This window comes from Neomonachus schauinslandi, chromosome X, assembly GCF_002201575.2.
Source record: "Neomonachus schauinslandi chromosome X, ASM220157v2, whole genome shotgun sequence".
Taxonomy (NCBI): Eukaryota; Metazoa; Chordata; class Mammalia; order Carnivora; family Phocidae; genus Neomonachus; species Neomonachus schauinslandi.
Window position 1 is genome coordinate 69,215,049 of NC_058419.1, and position 19,489 is coordinate 69,234,537.

At 56.5% G+C, this 19,489-nt stretch overlaps 2 protein-coding genes across 3 annotated transcripts in view; one reads left to right on the forward strand and one right to left on the reverse strand.

Moving 5' to 3' along the window:
• Positions 1–602: 602 nt before the first annotated feature.
• NHSL2 (NHS like 2) overlaps positions 603–19,489 on the reverse strand; it is a 246,412-nt gene continuing 227,525 nt past the window's right edge. The window contains exons 2-8 of the mRNA XM_044911794.1: positions 13,026–13,181; positions 9,842–9,969; positions 9,339–9,534; positions 7,364–7,495; positions 3,796–6,120; positions 1,995–2,127; positions 603–1,158 (exon numbers count right to left, since the gene is read on the reverse strand). Coding sequence (XP_044767729.1) covers positions 834–1,158; positions 1,995–2,127; positions 3,796–6,120; positions 7,364–7,495; positions 9,339–9,534; positions 9,842–9,969; positions 13,026–13,181 — 3,395 coding nt within the window. The 3' untranslated portion in view covers positions 603–833. The remainder of the gene's footprint in view (positions 1,159–1,994; positions 2,128–3,795; positions 6,121–7,363; positions 7,496–9,338; positions 9,535–9,841; positions 9,970–13,025; positions 13,182–19,489) is intronic.
• Positions 13,439–17,937, forward strand: RTL5 (retrotransposon Gag like 5). Of its 2 annotated transcripts, none has more exons than XM_044911795.1 (2): positions 13,439–17,094; positions 17,547–17,937. In XM_044911795.1, the coding sequence occupies exon 1, from the start codon at positions 13,747–13,749 to the stop codon at positions 15,430–15,432; it is 1,686 nt and encodes a 561-aa protein (XP_044767730.1). In that variant the 5' UTR covers positions 13,439–13,746; the 3' UTR covers positions 15,433–17,094; positions 17,547–17,937. The 2 variants fall into 2 exon arrangements, with proteins under 2 accessions (XP_044767730.1, XP_021536344.1); XM_021680669.2 differs by having other exon boundaries at positions 13,439–17,068.

The following is a 19,489-nucleotide window of genomic DNA, read 5'->3' on the forward strand; positions in this document are numbered from 1 at the left end:
ATGCAAGTGAAACGAGGGTTCTTAGAATGCAGCCTGAGCTGGGCACCGATCCTAGCTCTCATTGTGGACAGACCCTTGGAGAATGTCACGGCGCACGCTAGCGTGCGAGTTGCCTCGGCTAGATCTGAGAGAACGCATGGCTGCCTCGTTTGCTCGCTGAACTTGGTTCATCCAAAGCAACCCAGTCCTGACTTTTCCTAGCTAAAGGGGGAGGGGGGTCTACATGTTTATCGGAACTCATCACCCTGTTCTCCGCGTAGACAATCCAACTGAAAAAGGCATGAATTTCAAGACAGAGTCACATTCATATTTTGCATGACAAAAGCCAGCCAATCAACCCCATGCTGAAATAAGCGTACACCCGCAAACCTCTCTGAGGGGGGCTTCGGAGAGCAAGACTGTGGTTTGAAGAGGCCTCAGAGTCTTTCTGCTTCTCTACACAGGGCCATCAAGGCCTTGCCCGGAAAGTGAATAATCGGAAAACCCCCAGTCTCGGCAGCCCCAGTCGGCCCTCGCACTGTGCCCCTTGGTGACAGGAGTCAGGGACGGATTTCTCCTCAGGGCACAGCACTGGGGGGAAGAAGGAGAAAATCTGTCGTCAGTAATGGCAAGATCGTTACACGTATGACAATGCGAAATGTCCGAAGGTGATTAAAGTGCCTGATGATTTCAGTTCTAGGTCGAGTGGCCTCTTTCCTGCTGTCCAGGGGGTGAATGAATGGAAAGGACAAGTAGGCTCTTCTGTTATTTCCACGACTCCTTTTTAAAACCCTTTCTCTTCCCCTTCGTCTACTCAAGTCTGGTGACTAAACCCTGTTTGCTGAACCCGGGCCTTAGGTACTGGGGTTATCGGTGGTTTCGTAGTCTTTTGAAAATTGTGCAATAATTCTCCGAGCCAGTGGGTTAGTGGTCTTCAGCAGTTCGGCTGCTGAGGGGCGGGACTTTGGAGTTGCCTTGCTTCCCCTCTTCTGTAGCAAGGCCTTGAAGTCATCGTTTCTGCCAGCATCTAGGTTGGCACCGCCGCTTGACCCGGGAGGGGTAGCTGACTCACCGACTGGAGAATCAGCTGGGTTCTTTACTGGTGAATGCGAGCTTGGTCTGCCGCCGCCGGCAAAGGCCTCCCCAGGCTCTTTCCAGCCAAGCAGCTTTCTTTTGGACCTAAAGAAGAGAAAGTTTGCTCTGAGTGAATTCAATGCGGCAGACATTTTCCTAATGCTTCATATAACTTCCCGAAGGCCAGTGACATGACCTGGGAGCCTCACAGAGCAGCCTTGCGAGCAGTTGCGCTGACCAGCGCTCTCTCTCTCTCTCTCTCTCTCTCTCTCTCTCTCACTAGCTGCTAAGTCCTCAGAGTCCCCTGTCTGGCTCCCTGACTGTACCCTCCTTTCAATACCCACAGCTGGAGGGCCTGCAGGCTCGACCATGCCCTGGTTCTGGGACCGAGGAAGAATTTAAGGAGTCAAGGCTTGTAGCTCGGTGACTCGGATTCAAGAGAGCCCGAGGGAACGGGCCCTCCCGCAGCCCTGATAACTGGGCTCTTTCTAGTTTTTCTCACCACCAAGCCCCTGCTCTGTGCCCCTGTCCAAGAACGGGGGTCCCCGTCCGGTCCCCCTTTGCCTACGTTCCTGCTCTGACACCCACCCGGCTCGGTGCCCCACCGCGCTTCTTGCTGAGATGGGTTTGGTACAAGGAATGCTGTGAAGGGTTAAATGTCTCTGTCTGTAGACAGAGCTGCAGAGAGCAGATGGAGCCACAATAGGCCTGCGGTTGCTAGGAGACGAGGGGCCTCTCACTCGGCACCTGGTCCTCCCTTCCCGGCCCCTCCTCCACGTCACCCAAAGATGTCAGCGAACTGCATCTGCGAGGCCTGGCACTGCCGTTCCCATGTGTGGGTATCTGCACTTAGTCTCCAGCTTCAGTGCTCATGGCTGCTCAGAGGGCTCAAAAGGGAAGGCATTAAGGAGACGTTAGGAATTAAGAAAATGGGTCTAGACCTGTGTATCACAGTAAACAAATCTTCCGTTGTGCGAGAAGCCACAAACACGTCCTCATCGTCTTCGGCGATCCATTCGGCTGTTTTATCGCTGATTACACTTTTTTCTTCAGTGCTTGGTTCTGCAGAGCTCCCTAGGCATAAGAACCAGAAGGAATTAAATACTTGGCCCACAGGAGTTAGGACAAAGCACATTCTCACCCATGTACCTCATTTGATGTTCAAAGCAAGTCTGAAAGGACTGCTGGGCAGAGACCCTTAATGTCTCCATTTTGCAGAGGAACACGATGTTCAGAAGGTTCATGTTTTGGCCAAGGTAGCCTGAGTGGTGAAGATCAGCATGGGTCCTTGTTTTCTCATGCCTTTTCCATTACAACAGGTTGCCAGAGCATTTTCTTGCTTTGAATGCATCATTTTTTAAAAATCAAAAAAGCTGAGAGTAATCTAAAGCAATGACTCAACCAGTAGGTGGGAGTGGGACCTATCTGAATCTCAGAGGGAGCCTGTGGAGTTTGACAAAGCATATTCTAAAATTACCTGTGGGCTTTGATTTGTTTGCCTGTTCTAGTCCCTATGATTTAACTTCTGTTGAAAGTCCAAATCAGCTTAAGGAAGGTCATAAGATGTTGTTTTTTTGTTTTGTTTTGTTCTAAGATTTTACTTATTTACCTGAGAGAGGAAGAGAGAGAGAGCATGGGGTGAGGGAGGAGCTGAGGGGGAGGGAGGGGGACAAGCGGACTCACAGACTCTGCACTGAGCAAGGAGCCCGATGATGCGATGTGGGGCTTGACCCCAGGACCCCGACATCTCAGGATCATGACCTGAACAGAAACTGTGATGGAGCCACCCAGGCGCCCCAGGAAGGTGATAAGATTTTGATGTTTGGTGTTAAGGGTTCAAAAGAAGGATGAGAAACACGGATGGATGTGGAGGACAATCTATTAAGTGAAATAGGCGGTCCGCAAAAGACCAGTGCGGTGTGATTCCACTTACACGAGCTCCCTAGAGAGAGGCAAATTCATAGAGACAGAAAGTAGAAGAGTGGTTGCCAGCGGCTAGGGGGAGGGAACGGTGGTGAGTTGTTGTTTAATGGGTACAGACTTCAGTGTTGCAAGATGAAGAGCGCTCTGGAGATGGTAAATTTCACGCTAGGTGCATCTGACCGCAATGGAAACAGGAAAGGGGCATGAAAAAAAAAAGACCCCCCAAAAGGACGAGAAACATTATCCAGCCTCTTCTTATTGTCCTGGGAAGAGCCAGCCTCAAAGAATCCCAGCAAGTGAGCGCCCTTTCCTCCAGAAAGCACTAAGAAAGGGTGCCGCTGGAAACCTATGCTACTCTTTCAGAAGCCTGCGAGCGGGCCGTCGCACGGGAACTCAGCCTGGGAGGGTACGGAGTCCCGTGCGTGAAACTGAAATCAGCGCGGCTAGAGAAAAGTGCTGTCCAGTGAGGCAGAGAGAGAGAGTTCCTAGGGCGGGGGATGCGTGCCTGACTAGGCAGATGGGCTCCTAGGGTCCTAGCGTGCTAAGACCTAGTTTGATTTTATTCTCTCAGTCCTTGGGGGTTCCAGGGTGGACCGGCCCAAAGTGGGCCTTGGAGATCCATCCCTGCCTGGGTCACTCCTGATCCCAAGGGCGGCGAGGCCTCTTTGGCAGAACCCCAACCCTCAAGAGATGCCTCCTACTGACCCGGCTGTCCTGGACTCAGGATCATTATTGGGGGGCATCTGCTTCCGTCTCTGGCACTCTATGCTCACCGTCATCTTTCCTGGGATGGAAAGGAAAAGCCAGCAGTTTACTAACCTAGAGGACTTGCCTCCCTTTCACCTTCGGCCTGCAGTGGTGAAGTCGTCCTCGTACCAGGGGACGGGTGGTCACTGGTGGGGGGACCCTTGGCTTCTTCCTGCAGGGTGATGATGGGGCTGAGAGGCAGCCTCGGTTCGGCCCCGTACGCCTCCATGTGAGCCGTGGGTGAGGTGAGAGGCAGGTACAGCACGCTGGGCTTTTTGGGGACGGGAGGTGGGATCTTGCCTTTCTTTCTCTCCGCCTCCTCCTGGCTCTGCAGGCTGATTCTTTCAGGCAGGGCTCTCGCCTTGGGGCCCCCGTCCTCCGTGGTGCCCTGGGGAGGTTGCTGTGTTCCTGAGAAGAAAGCACCAGAGGAACTGGCAAAAGGTGTGAAAGCGAGAGACGAGGGCGCTGGAGGCTCCCCGGGGCTTCTGCCCTCGGGGAAGCTGGAGGGCTTTGGTTTCCGCACCACCGTGTAGATGTCTTGAGGGAGTGGCCGCGTGTGTTGAATTGAGCTCTTGGGGGTCATGGCCGAGGTCGGCGAGGTGAGTGTGTACTCCTCGGGGACCGATGGTGGCTTTGGGACCAAGCTCGGAGGCCTTCGGGCCACGGGGGGCTTCTCGGCTATGGGGGGTTTCGTCTTTCTCTCTGGCAAGGTGAAGACTTCCGCTCCTGTGTCCTCAGCATAGTCTGGGCTCTCGATGTCATCTTCCGGCTCAGACTTGCTGACTGACCTCAGGCGCACGGAACGGAGGTCGGACTGAGTGACCATGGGCATGACGGGCTGGTTGGGGCTCGTTTTCTGGGCCAGCTTGGCCCCAAAATTTGTATCTGAGTGATGTCGGCTCACCTTGGTTTTGCTTCGGATGGAGATACTCATCCCGGACAGATCCAGGTTGGCTGAAGAGGTCAACGGCAGGTCAAACGACAGCCGTGACTTGGCAAGTTTCTCCATCGGCGAGGTCGGGGGCAGCGACGACTTCCTCTCGGGTACCACCGGACGCACCCGGACGCCGCCACTCAGAGGGGGCAGGTGGCCCAGGGTCAAGGACATGGAGACGGTGGGCGTTGGTGTCTCCGACTGGCTGGAGTATCCACTGGAGGGTGACATCAGCCCGGTGGGCCTTCCTGGGGAGGATACTTCCCTGGCCTCCACCTCGATGGAGAGTTGGGAAGGCGTCGTGGCTCTGGACGTGCAAGGGGAGGCGAGAGACTCTGAGCTGCCCTGAACTTGGGTGCACTCGATGACCGTGGTGCCAGTGGCAGTGCTGGAGCTGGACAAGGACTGGTAGGTGTCGCCGGACTTCCAGTCAGCCAGATACCAGTGGTGGGAGAGTTGTGTACCTTCCGGATCTTTGACGGTTGGCACAGCTGGGTGACCCTGAGCATCGGGGTGGGATGAGGGACGTGCTTGGTGTTCCAAGGAGAGGCAGAGGCTCCTGGGCCTCTGGTCCTTGGGCAGTGCTGACCCACCTTCCGGCGAGAGGGCCTGCTCATCTTTGACCAGCGAGACACTGCGCATGGGTGGGGACGGCTTCTTTTTGGCCTTCCGGAGAGAGATACTCTTGGATCTCTGCCTCCTGTGCTGGGCCTCCTGTTGCACGCTAAGGGAGGCGATGTTGTCGGCACTGTTACTGCCCTCAGAACTTGTACTGGCGTAAGGCAGGGCACAGGCCTCACTGGCCTTCTGTTCCTCCTTGTAGTCCACATCCGCGGCGCCCGAGTCCGTGGGCACGGACAGAGACCGCTCCCGGAACCTGCTGGACCCCCCTGGGCCTGTCTCCAGCCTTGAGGTACCACTGGTGAGGAGGCCGATCTTGGAGGGTCGCTCTGATGCTTGCCTTCGTTGAGTAGGGCGCTCAGAGTAGCCAGCTGACCCACTGCATCCTGCAGGGTTATCACGAGTGACAAGGAGGGTAGCGGCCTCCTTAGGAACTAGAGGCGGCAGCGCGTGCAGAGGGACCCAAGCGTTGCCTGAGGAAGGATCTCTTCCGTTTTCACCCACTCGATTGCTCTGGCTGACGGCACTTGGAGTCACGTAGGTAAAAGTATCTCCCTTCCAGGAAGCAGAGAACGTCGATTCTGTCGGCCCGTTGCAAGAACTGGGGACGCTGTACACCATTCCTATGCTCTCCATGCCCGGGGCTTTGGTGACACCGCGCACTTGGAGCGGTTCCTCCGGGTCACTAGAAGGACTCCTCAGTCCTGGGGAGGTGAGATTTGGGAACTGAACTTCCTGACCAACTGCCACTCTTCCATGCACACCTTCTGGGGCCGAATGACTGGGCCTGATGTCCGAGGTGGCGGTGCGGGCCACGCTGCCAGCCGGCCTGTTGCCGTGACCTGGGGAAGGTAAACACAGAGAGTTAGTGCTGCCGCCAGGGATCCCCCTCGAGGTCCTCGTCTCGAGACAGGTGCACCAAAGTCTTGCCAAGAAGCATCTGCCAACAGCTTGGTCAGGATTCCTTGGTTCTTCCTCTCCCGAGATGAGGATGCTGGGGAAGTTGGGTCCTTGCCCATCACCACATGGTGAGTCACGGGGTGCCTTGCCCTTGAATTGTCCAGGAGGCTGCCAAAGACTTGCTGGCTTTAATTATTCCTTTTAGAGCTCAAGTGGCGTGTGGGGCTACCTGGGGTTGTTTTTTTTTCCCCCCGAGCTTTCAGCCCAGGCTCACGAACGATCCCAGACCTCAGTGCTCCTCCTCTCCTGAGACGAGAGCGGGGGCTGGGGACCTGCCAAAGGACAGCGCCGTGGGACTTCCAGCCCCGGCAATGAATCTGGAGGATGCCACGGGCGGCAAGTTCAGAGCCTGGTTGCATTTCTGGCACCTGGCCCTTTTTAGCTTTGCCACACGCGAGGGACTTGGGATGACCCACAGATGTGGGGAAACAATTCCGATGTCCAAAATCCCCAGAGGTTTTCTCATCCACAACAATCCTTACCGTCACATCATTGCTGCTACTACGACTATAATAAATTTATAAGAGCAACCACCAATCGTTGAGCACCCACTATGCACCGGGCGCACGGTAGGCCCATTACATGTTAACAGCTCTAATCCGCACAACTCCGCCAGCTTGGTGTTGTTATCCCCAATTTACAGATGAAGGCGCTGAGGCTCAGAGAGGTGATGCAAACTGGCCAAGGCCTCACGGTTTTAGTAAGTGGAGAGGCCGGGACTCGCATCCACATCTCTCTGGTCTGCGCCCTTTGGCTGGCCTCCATTTAGTAGCAGTAATGGTTCTGTTAGGATGGTGCTTTTCACGATGATTCCTGCCTTGATCCATTTGCCTAAATCTGACACATACGGCTATATTCCATGTAGAATGGGAAACAATAACATAATGAATTTATTAGCCTGGGAAGCCTGCTTTCCATATTCAGTTGACGCCCTTGACAAAGGGCCCTTGGTTATCCTTAATTACCACATGGGTTTTTTTTTAGGGCATCCAAAGCCCCCCCCCCCCCCACCACGCACACGCACACGCACACGCACACGCACGCACTCTGAATTATTCCGGGGGGGCAGGGCTGGTAGAAGTGAACGAGGGGAAGGGTCTGGGGCATCAGCTGTGGTGGGGTCACCTTGGTCTCGCTGGGAAAAGTTAGAGAATCCAATAATGGTCCGCCTCCGCCTCAGGGTGGATTTGGGGTTCACGGCTGTCTCTGTGTTAAACAACGAGTGTCGCAAACTTGCGTGTTTATCAAACTGTTGCCCTGTAGCCAAAATAAAGACACTTGGGTGCATCCTGGTTTCTGTTTACAGCACAGTGGAAATCAGTCTGAGGTGCACAGAAGGGATGACGGCAGTAGCGATGAGCATGAACAGAGTCCAGGCAAGTGGCCCTTCTTCCTCATCCCTCCCAATTTGGCCCCGGGCACCCGCAGCCCCAAGACATACATGTGGGCTTTCACAGGTCGCACCCTGGGTCACCTGTGAGTCCTAGGTGGCCGAGAGCCAGGGCTTTCAACCCTGGCTGCATATCAAATCCAACTGAGCAGCTTTTGAAACCCTAGTATCTGAACCCCATCAAGGACACTGAAGTCTCGGGCTGTAGGACCCCGATAGAAACATTTTTCTTGAATTCCCCGGATGACTGATCATTCAGATGTGCAGCCCGGGGTGAGAACCACCGGAGTAGAGAGACAGGTTGAGACTAGATGTTGCTTGATTGTAATCGTTTCTCAAAGAAAGCCTTTGTATGGGCCAGTAAGGACAGGGCCTCCAAGAAGCTGCCCCACTGGCCCCCCACCATCCAGGAAGCAGCCTGCTAGTCTGTCCTCCAGTCACCTGATCACATTTTATCAACGTTCACCCCTGTGTAGTGATTGAGATCTATTTCTCTCGAAACCCTGGGTCAGTCTTTGCTCCAGGGGAATTGCTGGGGCAGGCGTGGGGTGAGGCACGCTGTTCCCCGCGCTGTCTCTCATTCCGCAGCGACAGCGGGCTCACCAGACCCTCCCCTCTCGGCCCCGTGGCTGCATATGTAACCCACTGCCCACCCTGCCCCCAGCAAGGGGCTCTGCGGGCAAAACTCAGGGCCAGGCTCACTGAGAGTAAGGTGGAAGTTTAAAGACAAAGCGCCCGCCTTCACTTGGCGAGTCTCTCTTCCCGGCCCTCATTCCTCCTGGTGCATCTCCCTAGGCTCTGAGCTCTGCCTCTGATTTGCCGAGGGGATGCGGGTGGCGCCGAATGCCCCCATGTTCAGGGAGAGCTACCACACGTGGCCAGACCTGCCCTCATGGCCTTCAGCAACTTTTTCTCCAGCATACCACTGGCCAGTGCTGGCTCCCAGGGGGCCCGTGGTCCCTTTAAGTTAGGAGGGCTTCATGTCATCAGGTCGCTGGCCCTATCTCCTTCTGAAATGACGGACCCTCCTCCTCTTCCATGTACAGCTGGTGGAGTGTGGAGCATGAGTTAATAACGGGCATGGTCTAGGGTGCCCCGTGCCCCCAAATCACAGCCAGCTGAGCCGCATTTGCCTTGGTCTCTTTCTATTACTTCCCTTCTCAAACACTTGCCGCACAAGGTGAAGAAGCCCACCTCTCTAGCAGACCGAGTGTCTACTGGAAGTGCCACGAGGCCCCAGCTCTGTGTCCCTGGTGGGATCCTCCCTCTGACCACCAACACTACAAACCTCACACTTCGACTCCGACTCCTATCTGGGTGCTACCAAGCTGGCTTCTGGCACGAGAAGTTCTCTCTCCCCAAACGAAACCTAGCTCACAAACTTTAAGTTCCCACGGACGTTCCGAAGAGCCCACACATTCACAGAGTCCTAGCGTTTTCTGTTAAGAGGAATTTGTTTGCTCTCAAAGGGGCTCGGTTAGCGTGGCAGTGCCAGGACAGAGTGAAGAAAGAGCAGCGAGAGCCCCCTCATCTGCATGCCTTCATCTCCCCCCCCCCCCCCCGGGCCAAGAGCCATGACCTTGACAGTGCAGGGTGAGCCAGCAGCAGAGAAAAGTCTCGCTCCCTCCCCCAGCACCCAGTGCATTTGGAGAGGATGGTCTGTAGTTGGCATGGAGGGAAGCAAACAGAGGTGGTGCTAAGCAACTCTACCAGAGATGTTGATGGGCACAATGTCAGAGTGCGTGGAGCAAGGCTGAAGCCACCGCTTCTCCTCTAGGATGGGCAGAGGGGAGGGGCTATTCCAGGCAGCTTGCTTGGCGGCTGTGGTAGACAGGCTCAGGGAGGCCTCGGGGGCCCTCACACCCTGGGTGGTAGTCTCATCCTCACTCGGCTGCCGTTTTGTAGGCTGTTGGGAAAGAAGGTGATGGAAAGGGTGTGCTCCCGACGGGATGAGCCGTGCCCACGGGATGGCTGTCTAGACAGGGTGGTCGGAGGCTTCGTCTGGTAGGCAGGAAATTGTGGACGGGCTGCCAGGCCAGACACCTGCTGTGTGGGGCCCATCTCGGCAGGGCCTCAGGGTAGCTCTGCTGGCAAGCAGAGGTGAGCAGCAGCTTCCGGTGGGTAAGGTACGCAGCTCGAAGGCCGCTGTCAATGAGCGCAGAGAGCTCTCTGCCCACGCTGGCTCTCACAGGTGGGAGGAAGAGGCAACTCACCATCAGCACAAACTCCAGACGCCTGCCAGCCTGGGGCCTTGGGCTAGGAGTGGGCTCAGGGGCCTCATCAGCAGAGCGGAAGGTCTGCCCCAGAAGTCTGGCCTCCGGGTACCGTTCCTCATATTCTTCTGAAAAACAGCACAGTGGATACACACTCTAGGGGCCACGGCCAAGCACCGGGCTGGGAGAGGACCGCAAGCTGGGGCTCCTGCTTTAGCTGCCAGGCCTGACTTGCCTTGTTTCTTTACGGTTTGGCCCAGCGTCCGAGCCTCTGGCTTCGGAAACGGAAAAATGCCTACTTCCCAGGACTGCGAGGGCCGAGGAGAAAAGAGAGTCGGTAGAGTCGAGTTGCGCTGGTTCGCAGACCAAGCCCGTGTCTTGCCGGCCCCCACCTTAGGGGCTCAACTTAGAGGAGAGCCTCAGGGTGCAGACACCTTTCTCTGAAGCCCTGCAGCTCCTCAGGTTTTCTGCAAGCCTACCAGGGAAAGGACCTGTGTGAAGCAGGAAGAAATTTGCACTGGGAAGTCCAATGTGGAGGGCTCCCCTGGATCTCAAGAACTCTCATCTGAGCCTCCGAGGGCCTGGTTCCCTGCACCTTAGTCCCACTGTGGGTTGTGTCAGGTCCAGGGGGGCTAAGGTGAGGGAGAGGGAAGGCAGAGGTAGTGGCCGGGAAGGAAGGAGAAGTGGAAGGGCATTGTCAGAGAATAGGAGGGATGCACAAGATTTGAATGGGCTTCACTGAAGTGATGAGTTCGATGAGTAGATGAGGAACAGGAGAGAGCAAAGGACCAACAGGGGTGGGGCTCTCTGCACACCTGAACAAAGACTTTAAGACTCATAGAGACTTGGGAGTCCGGGGGGCCTCAAAAGTTCTCTGGTCCAACACCCCCTTCTGGGCTCAGAGTTCCTCCTCAGCAGCCCTTCTAGATGCTTCTTCAGCCTCCACACAGACCTGCAGAGAAGGGGAGCTGCCGTCCTCCCAAGGCAGCTCATTCCATCCAAGGACAGTTGGGGCTGCCAGGCATGGCAGGAAAGCTCTTCCTTATCCTGAGGTGAAATCCGCCTCCCTCTAGATTTCCTCCACCCACCGGTCCTAAATCTGCCCATGGTGGCAACACAGAGCACACTGACTCCTTTTCTGCATGGCAGCTCCTCTCTTATCTGAACGCAAGGCTCATGGTGTCCCTTGGAATCTTGCTTCTCTAAGGTCACCACCACTGCCCTGGCAAGGGAGGCGAGGGTTTTGGCTGGAGTCCAGTTGGGTGGCCCAGCTACCATTTTCTACTCTCCATAAGAGTTAACCTTCGTTGGTATGGATAAACGAGAGCTGACAAGACTTCTTCTCACACTTAACGTTCACTCAACAAATGCCTACGGAGCACCTCTTGGGGATCCAGCTCTGTGCCGGCTGCTTCTGGAAACACAAGGGTACTAAGAGATGTGATTCTTTCTGTCGAGAAGTTCGATCTGGTTAGGCGGACAAGTGATAAGCCCGGGACTAGTAGGTGAATGAGTAAATGAATGAACAAATGAAAGAAAAAGCACTTCAGAACGATACAAGTCCTCTGGAGCTGGATGGCCCAAGGTGGCTCGCGGGAGTGCTCACGAAGGGAATGAGCTAAGTGTAGAACTAGTGTTAAAGGGTTTTGAATGAGGCAAGAAGAGGACTGTGAAGAAAGTGTACGGTTTGGAGGTTGGAAGACATTGAGGAAGGGCTTCTGGGCCTGGAAGAGAGGCCTCAGTGGGACAGTGAGTGCCTGGAGTAGGTACGGAGCTTGCGACTACCACTGAGATTTTATTTGTATTAATTACTTCATGGAGATATGACTTACCTACAGCAGGGTGTACAAACCTGCAGTGCACAGCTCAGTGAATTTTGACATATGCACGTCCCTTGTAACCTCCGTCCAGATACTGTGACACCCCAGTTGTCTCTCTCATAGCACTGAGTTTTAATCTCTTTGCCACTTACATAGGCTAAATCCCTCTGGTCAAGGTGTCTGGTTTTTGTCTTGTAAGGGCCTATCAGCGACCGCACTGTTTTCTCCTTTGTGTTAACTTTAATATTGTGCCCAGCTAAGCCTGTGTTCCAAAGGACACGTACCGGGAGTTGACGGTGCATCTTATCGGGGTCTCTCCAGCTGCAAGATACTCTTGCTGAGCAGGTTACATACCATTTTTAATTCTCACAAAACTGTGCCGCGTGGGGAACTGGAATCTCACTTTAAAGATGACTGATTCATCTGAAGCTTTGGGTACTCTGCATAACATCCCACAGCTAGTTAGGTGAGGGGTGGGAATGAGATTCTAGCTCTGTCCGATTTCAGAGTCTGGGTTTTCTCACTCTGCCTGGTGCATGCACAGTCTGACTGCTCAGGCACCAGGACTGGGCTGTGTGTCCGGGTCGTGTGGACCCAGCTTTGTGTACAGCGTGCTCATCTGTATACTCCAAAGACAATGGGCTGGGAATTGGGGATGAGGAGAGCTCTGGGTGCTGGGTATCGGGCTTCCTTTTTGTTTTTTGTTGTTTGTTTTTAAAGTAGGCTCCACGCCCACCATGGAGCCCAATGCAGGGACCGAACCCACAATCCTGAGATCAAGACCTGAGCTGAGATAGAGAGTTGGACGCTCAAGCTCAACCGACAGAGCCACTCAGGCGTCCCTGTCGGGCTTACTCTGATGAGGCAGGTGCTCCCCAGGAGACACACGGACAGGTTGTGGCAAGAGCAGAGTGGGTGAAGCCCGGAGGGGGAGACCCTGCAGATGCCTCCATTGTCCTTGGGTGTGAGGATTCCAAAGGCACGGGTGACGTGGCAAGAGAGGGTCTAAAAGGTCTGTGAGCCCACCCTGTGGGAGTCTCTCACCCAGCTCCCTTTATAAATGGCTTGACCTTTGCCCCTCTTCCCCCCCCGCCCACCCCCCCCCCCCCCCCCCCCGCGGCCTCCTGAACTGAAAAATAAAGGCGAGTAAACAGCCAGGAGAAACCGAACCCTCTCGAATCCTTTAGTCTGGAAGGTAAAAAGATGGGAAACTGTGTGTTTTTTTGTTTTTCAGTGGGGTTTCAACCGTTCTCTCTCTCTTTTTTTTCTCTCGCTGGTCCCTGTCCTCTTTCTTCTGCGCCTCCCTCCAGCCGCTGCGCATCTCGCCTGTGGGCTCCGGCCGCAGCCCCCCTCCCTCTCAGTACCTTGCAACAGGCTCTGGAGATTGAGCTGCGCCTCTCGAAGCAGCTCCTCTACACTCGGGGGCCTGCCCGAGGAGAGGAACACGTTCACTGGCTGTCGCCATGACGACCTCGAGTGGGCAGTCGCTGTCGCGTTTTCCCGACCCGAGTTAGCTGCAGCTAGGGAAGGAGAGAGTCAGTGAGAGGCGCAGGCGGGGGGGGGGGGGGGGGGGGGGGCGGGGCCAGGGGGCGCCCCCCGCTCCCTAAGACCCCCCCCCCCGGGGGGGGGGGGGCGGCACGACGCTGCGCTTAAAAGGCGGGGACTCGCCAACCGCAAGATTTTTCCTCGACAGATCCTGCCGCAGTGCACTCCCTCCCGCTCCGCCAGCCTCCGCTCGCCCCGCCGCCGCCTGCCGCCCGCCGCCCGCCGCCCGCCGCCCGCGTCCTCGGCTCCCGGCGCCTCCCGGCTCCCGCCGCTGCCCGCCCGCCCTCTCCGATCCGATCCCCGGGACGAGGTAAAGCGCCCCGGGCCGAGCCGCTGGGCCCTCCGCCCGGAGCGCCCGCCCTCCGTGCTCGCCCCAGTGGGTGTGGCTCGGCCTCTCCCGCGCCCCGCCGCGGCGCTCCGCTCCCCTCCCCCCGCACGCGCCCCGCCGCCGCATTTCAGCCTCCTCTCGCGGCCTCCAGCTCCCCACCCCCCTCCGCCTGCGCCCCCGCCCTCAGACCCGGGGCCCCTGAGCTAATCCTGATGTCCGAGGCCGCCGGAAATCTAAACAGCCTGCGCATGGCGAACGTGGCCCTGCGAGAAGAATTAAATGCCCTTCGCGGGGAGAATGCCAATCTGGGCCTTCAGCTCGGAAGAGCCCTAGCCGAGGTTAACTCCTTGCGGGGCAACGTGTCGAGCTACATCCGCTGGCCAGTGCCGGTGGTGCCCGTCCTTGCCGAGGAGAACTTTGAGTTCCCGCTCAGCGAGATCGACGCAGTTCCCGAGGGGGAGCTGCCTTTCTTGTGCTGGCCCCCCCCTCGCGCGGAGCCCGAGTACGCCTCGGACGAACTGTTGATTAGCGTGATCCAGGACTGCGGTACCTCCGACGCGCCCGTCGACCCTCCCCCGCTGGCCATCCCGCCCCCGCCGGCGCTGCCCCCGCCCCCAGCCAAGGAGCTGCCCGCGCAGCCTCCTCTGCCGCCGCTGGAGCGGCCCGAGTTAGAGCCCTTCTCGGGCGACCCGGTCTACCTGGCCGAATTCCTGATGAAGCTAGAGACCTTCATAGCTGACCACGAGGATCATTTCCCCGGGGGCGCCGAGCGGGTGGCCTTTCTGATCTCCTTTTTCGCGGGCCAAGCCAAGAACTGGGCCATCTCGGTCACCCGGGAAGGAAGCCCCCTGCGTGCCAACTTCCCACGCTTCCTGGATGAGATCCGCAAGGAATTCTGCGGCCCCATCCCCCCGAGCGTGGCTAAAAAGGCCATCCGCAAGCTCAGGCAGGGCCACTGTACCCTAGGCAGCTATGCAGATGCTTTTCAGTTCCTGGCCCAGTTCTTGTCTTGGGATGACTGCCGCCTTCAAAACCAGTTCCTTAAAGGCCTGTCAGAATTCTTCCGCAAGGAGCTCTTATGGTCCACTGAAATGGCCGACCTGGATGAGCTGATTCTCGAGTGTGTGGAGATAGAGAGGAAAGTGCGCGTGCCCAAGCCGATCCCGCTCCCGGGGGTCCGCAACATCTTCTTCCCTTTCGCTGCGGACCCTAACGAAGACAGTGATGAGGAAGATTTCCACAGTGACGAAGATGAAGAGACACGCAGGCGCAGGCTTTACGACAGGGAGCAGCGGAGGCGCGTGAGAGCTCTTCAGGAGGAGGCGAGGGAGGAGGAGGAGAAGAGGAAGAAGCAGGAAGAGATGCGGAAGAAGCAGCTGGAGGAGATGAAGAAGAAACTGGAAGAGAAGGAAGAGGAGGACGAGGACGAGGAGGTGGACGTGGACGAGGAGGTGGACGTGGAGACAGTCAAGGATGAAGAGAACAAGGGTGAATTTGTGTGCCCGGTCCCACAGCCAGATCCCGACGCCGACCAGGAGGGGGACCAGGAGCCGGAACCAGAGTCAGAGGATGAGACCCAAGACGATGACCTGGACGAGATGATGGAGATGGAGCCGACCGTTGCCCACGCGTCTTCCCAGACCACTGGCTACTACCACGAGAATTTCCTAGATGCTTCGCCTCCCATAGTGCAGCCCAGCAGGAGGAGGAACCAGAATCGCGTCCCGCTCCTGGAGGGCCTTCCGGGCACTAATTCGCCCTTCTACAGTTCGCCCCCGCTGATTCGCCGCGCGGGTCGCCTGGGGCAACGCCAAATTCGAAGGCGGCCCCCCGTGCTGTTCCGCCTCACTCCGAGACAGGGGGGCCACCGGGCCGCCCGCGGCCGAATTCGCGTGTGAGAGCCGGGGCGAGCTCGCCGCGCAGAACACACCCTTCTACAGCGTCCCCTGCCCCCGCTATCGCTGCCACGCCTGCCCTATTTGCTGACCAGTACTTGAGGGAGTTCCAGACCTGTGGAGCCCGAAGAAGACCTACAGAACTCCAGAGCGTCTTGCACCCGTGACCAGAGAGTGACACGTGTCCAGGCAAGGCCACCCGAGAAAGAAGGGATCAGCAGTAGCTGTCCTCCTGGAGTGCGCTCTGCTCAGTCTTGCCACGAGCTACAGAGCAGGTTTCTGGCCTGTTCCCATAAAAGAACTGGTCGCCCTCTTGTAATTTCCCCTCTGGTTGTTCCTAACCCTCACCTCTCCTGCGTTTAGTCACCCTGTGTTCTACGGTTTTATCCTCGGACTGGTTCACCAGGACTGCACCCAATGCCTCACTGATCTGCCCCCACGAGCGAAAGGACAGGCTACGCCGAACTCCTAAAGCCATTGAGGCCACTGACTCGATATAATCGACAGAGAGCAGGATGGTATCAAGAGATGTACGAGTAGCCGACATTTCTGCCACCCCCCCCCCCCCCAGCAGAAGGGCCCTGAAGAGAACCCCTGCATCCAGCCCAGTGAGTGTGTGCAAAGTCACATGTGAAACGGACAACACGGCTGAGATGGGCTCTTGACTGACCCAGCAAGCTGGCTCCTCCGGCCCGCAGACCCCTGCATCAGGGCCCCTGGACCAGCTCACCGAGCCCGGGACCCTCTCCTCTCACCACACTGCCTTCCCGGGCATCCCCAGCAGACAGAGCCCAAGGTTACAGGCTCTAACCCTTCTCTGGATGTTGCCTAAAGGGAGGAGGAGGGGGAGCGGAGGGGGAGTAAGAGGAGGGGGAGGAGGAGGAGGCAGCCGCAGCAACAACTCAGCTTGACATTGTAAGGAGTGACTCTTTCCTTAGGGACGGTGGTCTCCTTCCCCGGCCGGGCCTTGGACTGCAGCCCCCAGCCAAAGGCCTTTGCAGGAGACTCGCCATCCTTGGGGTGCCAGAGGAGGCCCGACTGGCCTTTCTTTCCTGGACTGCCAAAGAGAGAGAAGGCCCGAGGCCTGCTCTTTAACTTCGACTTCAAGGATTCCTTGGTTCTGAGAGGAGAGAGGAAGGTTCTGTCTACAGCCTTGCAGCTGGGACGTCCTCATGTTTCTCACATGGGGGGCGGGGGGCAAGCCATGGCCCGGTGCTGGGCTTCGATTAGACACTGAGGCTTAAGAGGGTGACTGCCTCCTAATAACTCCGGGGACTTCTGGGTACGAACCCAGGGCCGCCCATAAAGAGTCCTGCTGCTTGTCTCGGGTCCAGAAAACACTGCTTCGGCAGTGAAAAACATACACTATGTCAGTCTGGCCCCAGAATGGCAGCCAGATCCGCTGCTGGCCCGAACTGCCCTCCACACTGAGCTTCCTGCACAGTGCCTGGCAGCTGGACAAGTGCAGCCAAAGTGTCTGTGGCTAGAGGGAAGAAAACATAGTAAATGATGCCCCTGTTCCTCACCGGAGTCTGACAGATAACCTCAGCCCAGCCTTAGGATTTTGAGCCTGGAGGCAAGCGGAAGGAGCTGAAGGAAGAGGAGTCACAGAGAAACCCAGTCCTCCGGCTGGTTTCTGGTGAGGTCTCTATTCGTCAGTGGGAGGTAAGAAGCCCCTTTTGTTTATAACACACTTCTCAGCCTGAGGAATCCGTGGAGCCGGGTTCCTAGAACCTGTTGCTACCTTTTAAAAAGGCTCCCCCCTCCTCCAAGGAGAAAAGTAATAGATAATCACAATAGAAAATTTGGAAAGTAGAGAAAACTGTTAAGGCCAAAACACCCCCAGACATCCAGAATCCGGCCACACAGACGCGCGTACTGTTAACACTTTGATGCCCTTCTGGCATGTTCTCCCTCTGTCTTTTCAAAGCTGAGATCATGCTGTAAGCTCTTGATCAGCAGGATTTAAAATGGCTGCCACCTAGGCAGTCATGCATACTGAATAATTTATTTAAGCAGTCTCCTGATTTGTTGGACATTTCAGTTGCCTGGTGTTCTCCATTCCCATCGGTACAGTGGTCAACAACCGCATAAAGAAAATTTTTTCTGTTTTTCAGCTATTTCCTCAGGAGAGAGTTCCAGAAGGGGAACGGCTGTCCTTCTAGGCTGTGGACCCTGTTTGCTGACGGTCGACACGCTGGCCCTGCTGCCCACGTCCCTGCCGGAGAAGTGCAAAGGACAGGTGCCTTGCACCCCGACCTCCAGGGACCCTTCAGCACAGGCCCTGCTGTTCCCGTGGTGCCTCTCACCCTGAGCCCTTGTAGCCTCAGCCGGGGAAAGAGCGGATGAGCAGTGAGCTGGTTTCTGGCCCTCTGGTGGCAGGGGGGGCTTGGGCTTCCCTTTGACCCTCTTCCCCCACCTTTCCCGGATCTTTAATATTTGTTGTGATGTAACAGCCACAAGAGCTGTAAGAAGAACTATGGGCTTTGGGTGCTCTCTTGGGTTGAAAGCGGGGTGGGGGGGTGGGGGGGGAAATGCATGCCAGGGGTATGAAGGCAGCCCAAGGATTCCCAGAGACTCGGGAGGAAACCCGTTTGGAACAAATGTGTTATTGTTATCGTGTTATTGTTGCATTACTGTGTTGTGAAGATAAGAAATCGTTCTGTATGCTAAAGCTTTCTCCTCAATAAAAATATAAAGGGTGTGTAAAGACTGCGTCTCTCTGGGTTATTGAGCAAACACAGATGAGCACTCCCTAGGCGTCAGAGATCATTTCCCAGGCACCTTGCCTGAATCAACCCTAGCCTGAAGCCTTGCAATCCTTAGATGAGGAAACTGAGGCCCAGCAAGGCCCAAGGGACCTACCTAGAGTCCTACGCGCTTGGGGGTGGCAGTTGTTGGGAGGGAGGGAGGTAAAAAGACTAGTTATCTTGAAAAACAGCATTAGTTCTCCGCATCCTGGGATATGAAAGTACGAGTGGCCCGGTCCTATCATCCTAGAACGGCACCTCTCCTGGCCCCCACCACACTCGCGTGCGCGCACACAGAGGACATAGAAGGGAGGGGGGTGCTGAGGCGGGAGGGCCCTTCCACTTTGGGGCACTAGGTGGTGCTACCGGACACGACTGAGCTTGCCGCTGACGAATTTTAAATACACTTGCCCAGAGCAGTTCAGCAGAGATCGTCCCAGCAAGATTTCAGGGCTCCTCACAGACTCCGGGGTCAGAAGAAACAGAATCCCATTCTTGGATTTGCTAACGTTTCCCGGCTATGAACTGGAATTTCCCCCCCACCCCCGGGACAGTGGGTGGGAATGTTTATGGAGGTACCAGTGTTTTTCACATCGCCCAAGGTTTACAGGGGCAAAGTAGCTTTTCCACAGCTCCCCGGCTGCCCAGTAGTCAGCTCTCTCCGCCTCCACTCCCTTGGTCCTACTGCTTCCTGGATCTGCCTGTCCACCCTGTCCTGCCCACCCTCCCCCCGCCCCAGCTTACAGGAGCACAATGAGAGAGAAAGCCCGGTTTCAGAAGCACATCTGCTTTGCCCCTTTAAGAGGGAGGGAGGGAGGGAGGAAGAGAAAGGAAGAGGGGCGGGGAACCGGCATGTTTGACCGTGTACCGGGCACTTTTGCCAACAAATCTCATTTCATTCCCACAACAAGTCAATGCAGCAGATAATGTGTCTCCTTTGAGAGCTGACGGATCTGAATCTCAGCGATATTAGGTTCCATGGGGGGACTCGGGTCTTTGTGACCCCCAAAGCCATACCCTCTCACCTCTAATACACCATGCCCATCCCAAGGAAGCCCCTTGAGGAGCTCAAGTCTCAACCTGACTGGATTCTGGGTCTTTGCCAAAGCAGCCAGATCTACGCATCAGGGCCACTGTCTCTGGAGGCTCTGGGAGAACAGCCAGGGGGCAAGCTCCACCCGTCAGGGAAGGGCCTGCCGAGTTTAAGGGCCCGAGTTTAAGGTGACGAGTACGTGTGAGTGTGTGGCTGACTGCCCCTTCTCGGGGAGGGACGGGGCTGTGGCACCGTGGGCTGTCTCAGTGAGCCCCGG

Coding starts and splice junctions, on each gene's coding strand:
- RTL5 (XM_044911795.1), top strand. CDS start 13,747: ATGTCCGAGGCCGCCGGAAATCTAAACAGCCTGCGCATGGCGAACGTG.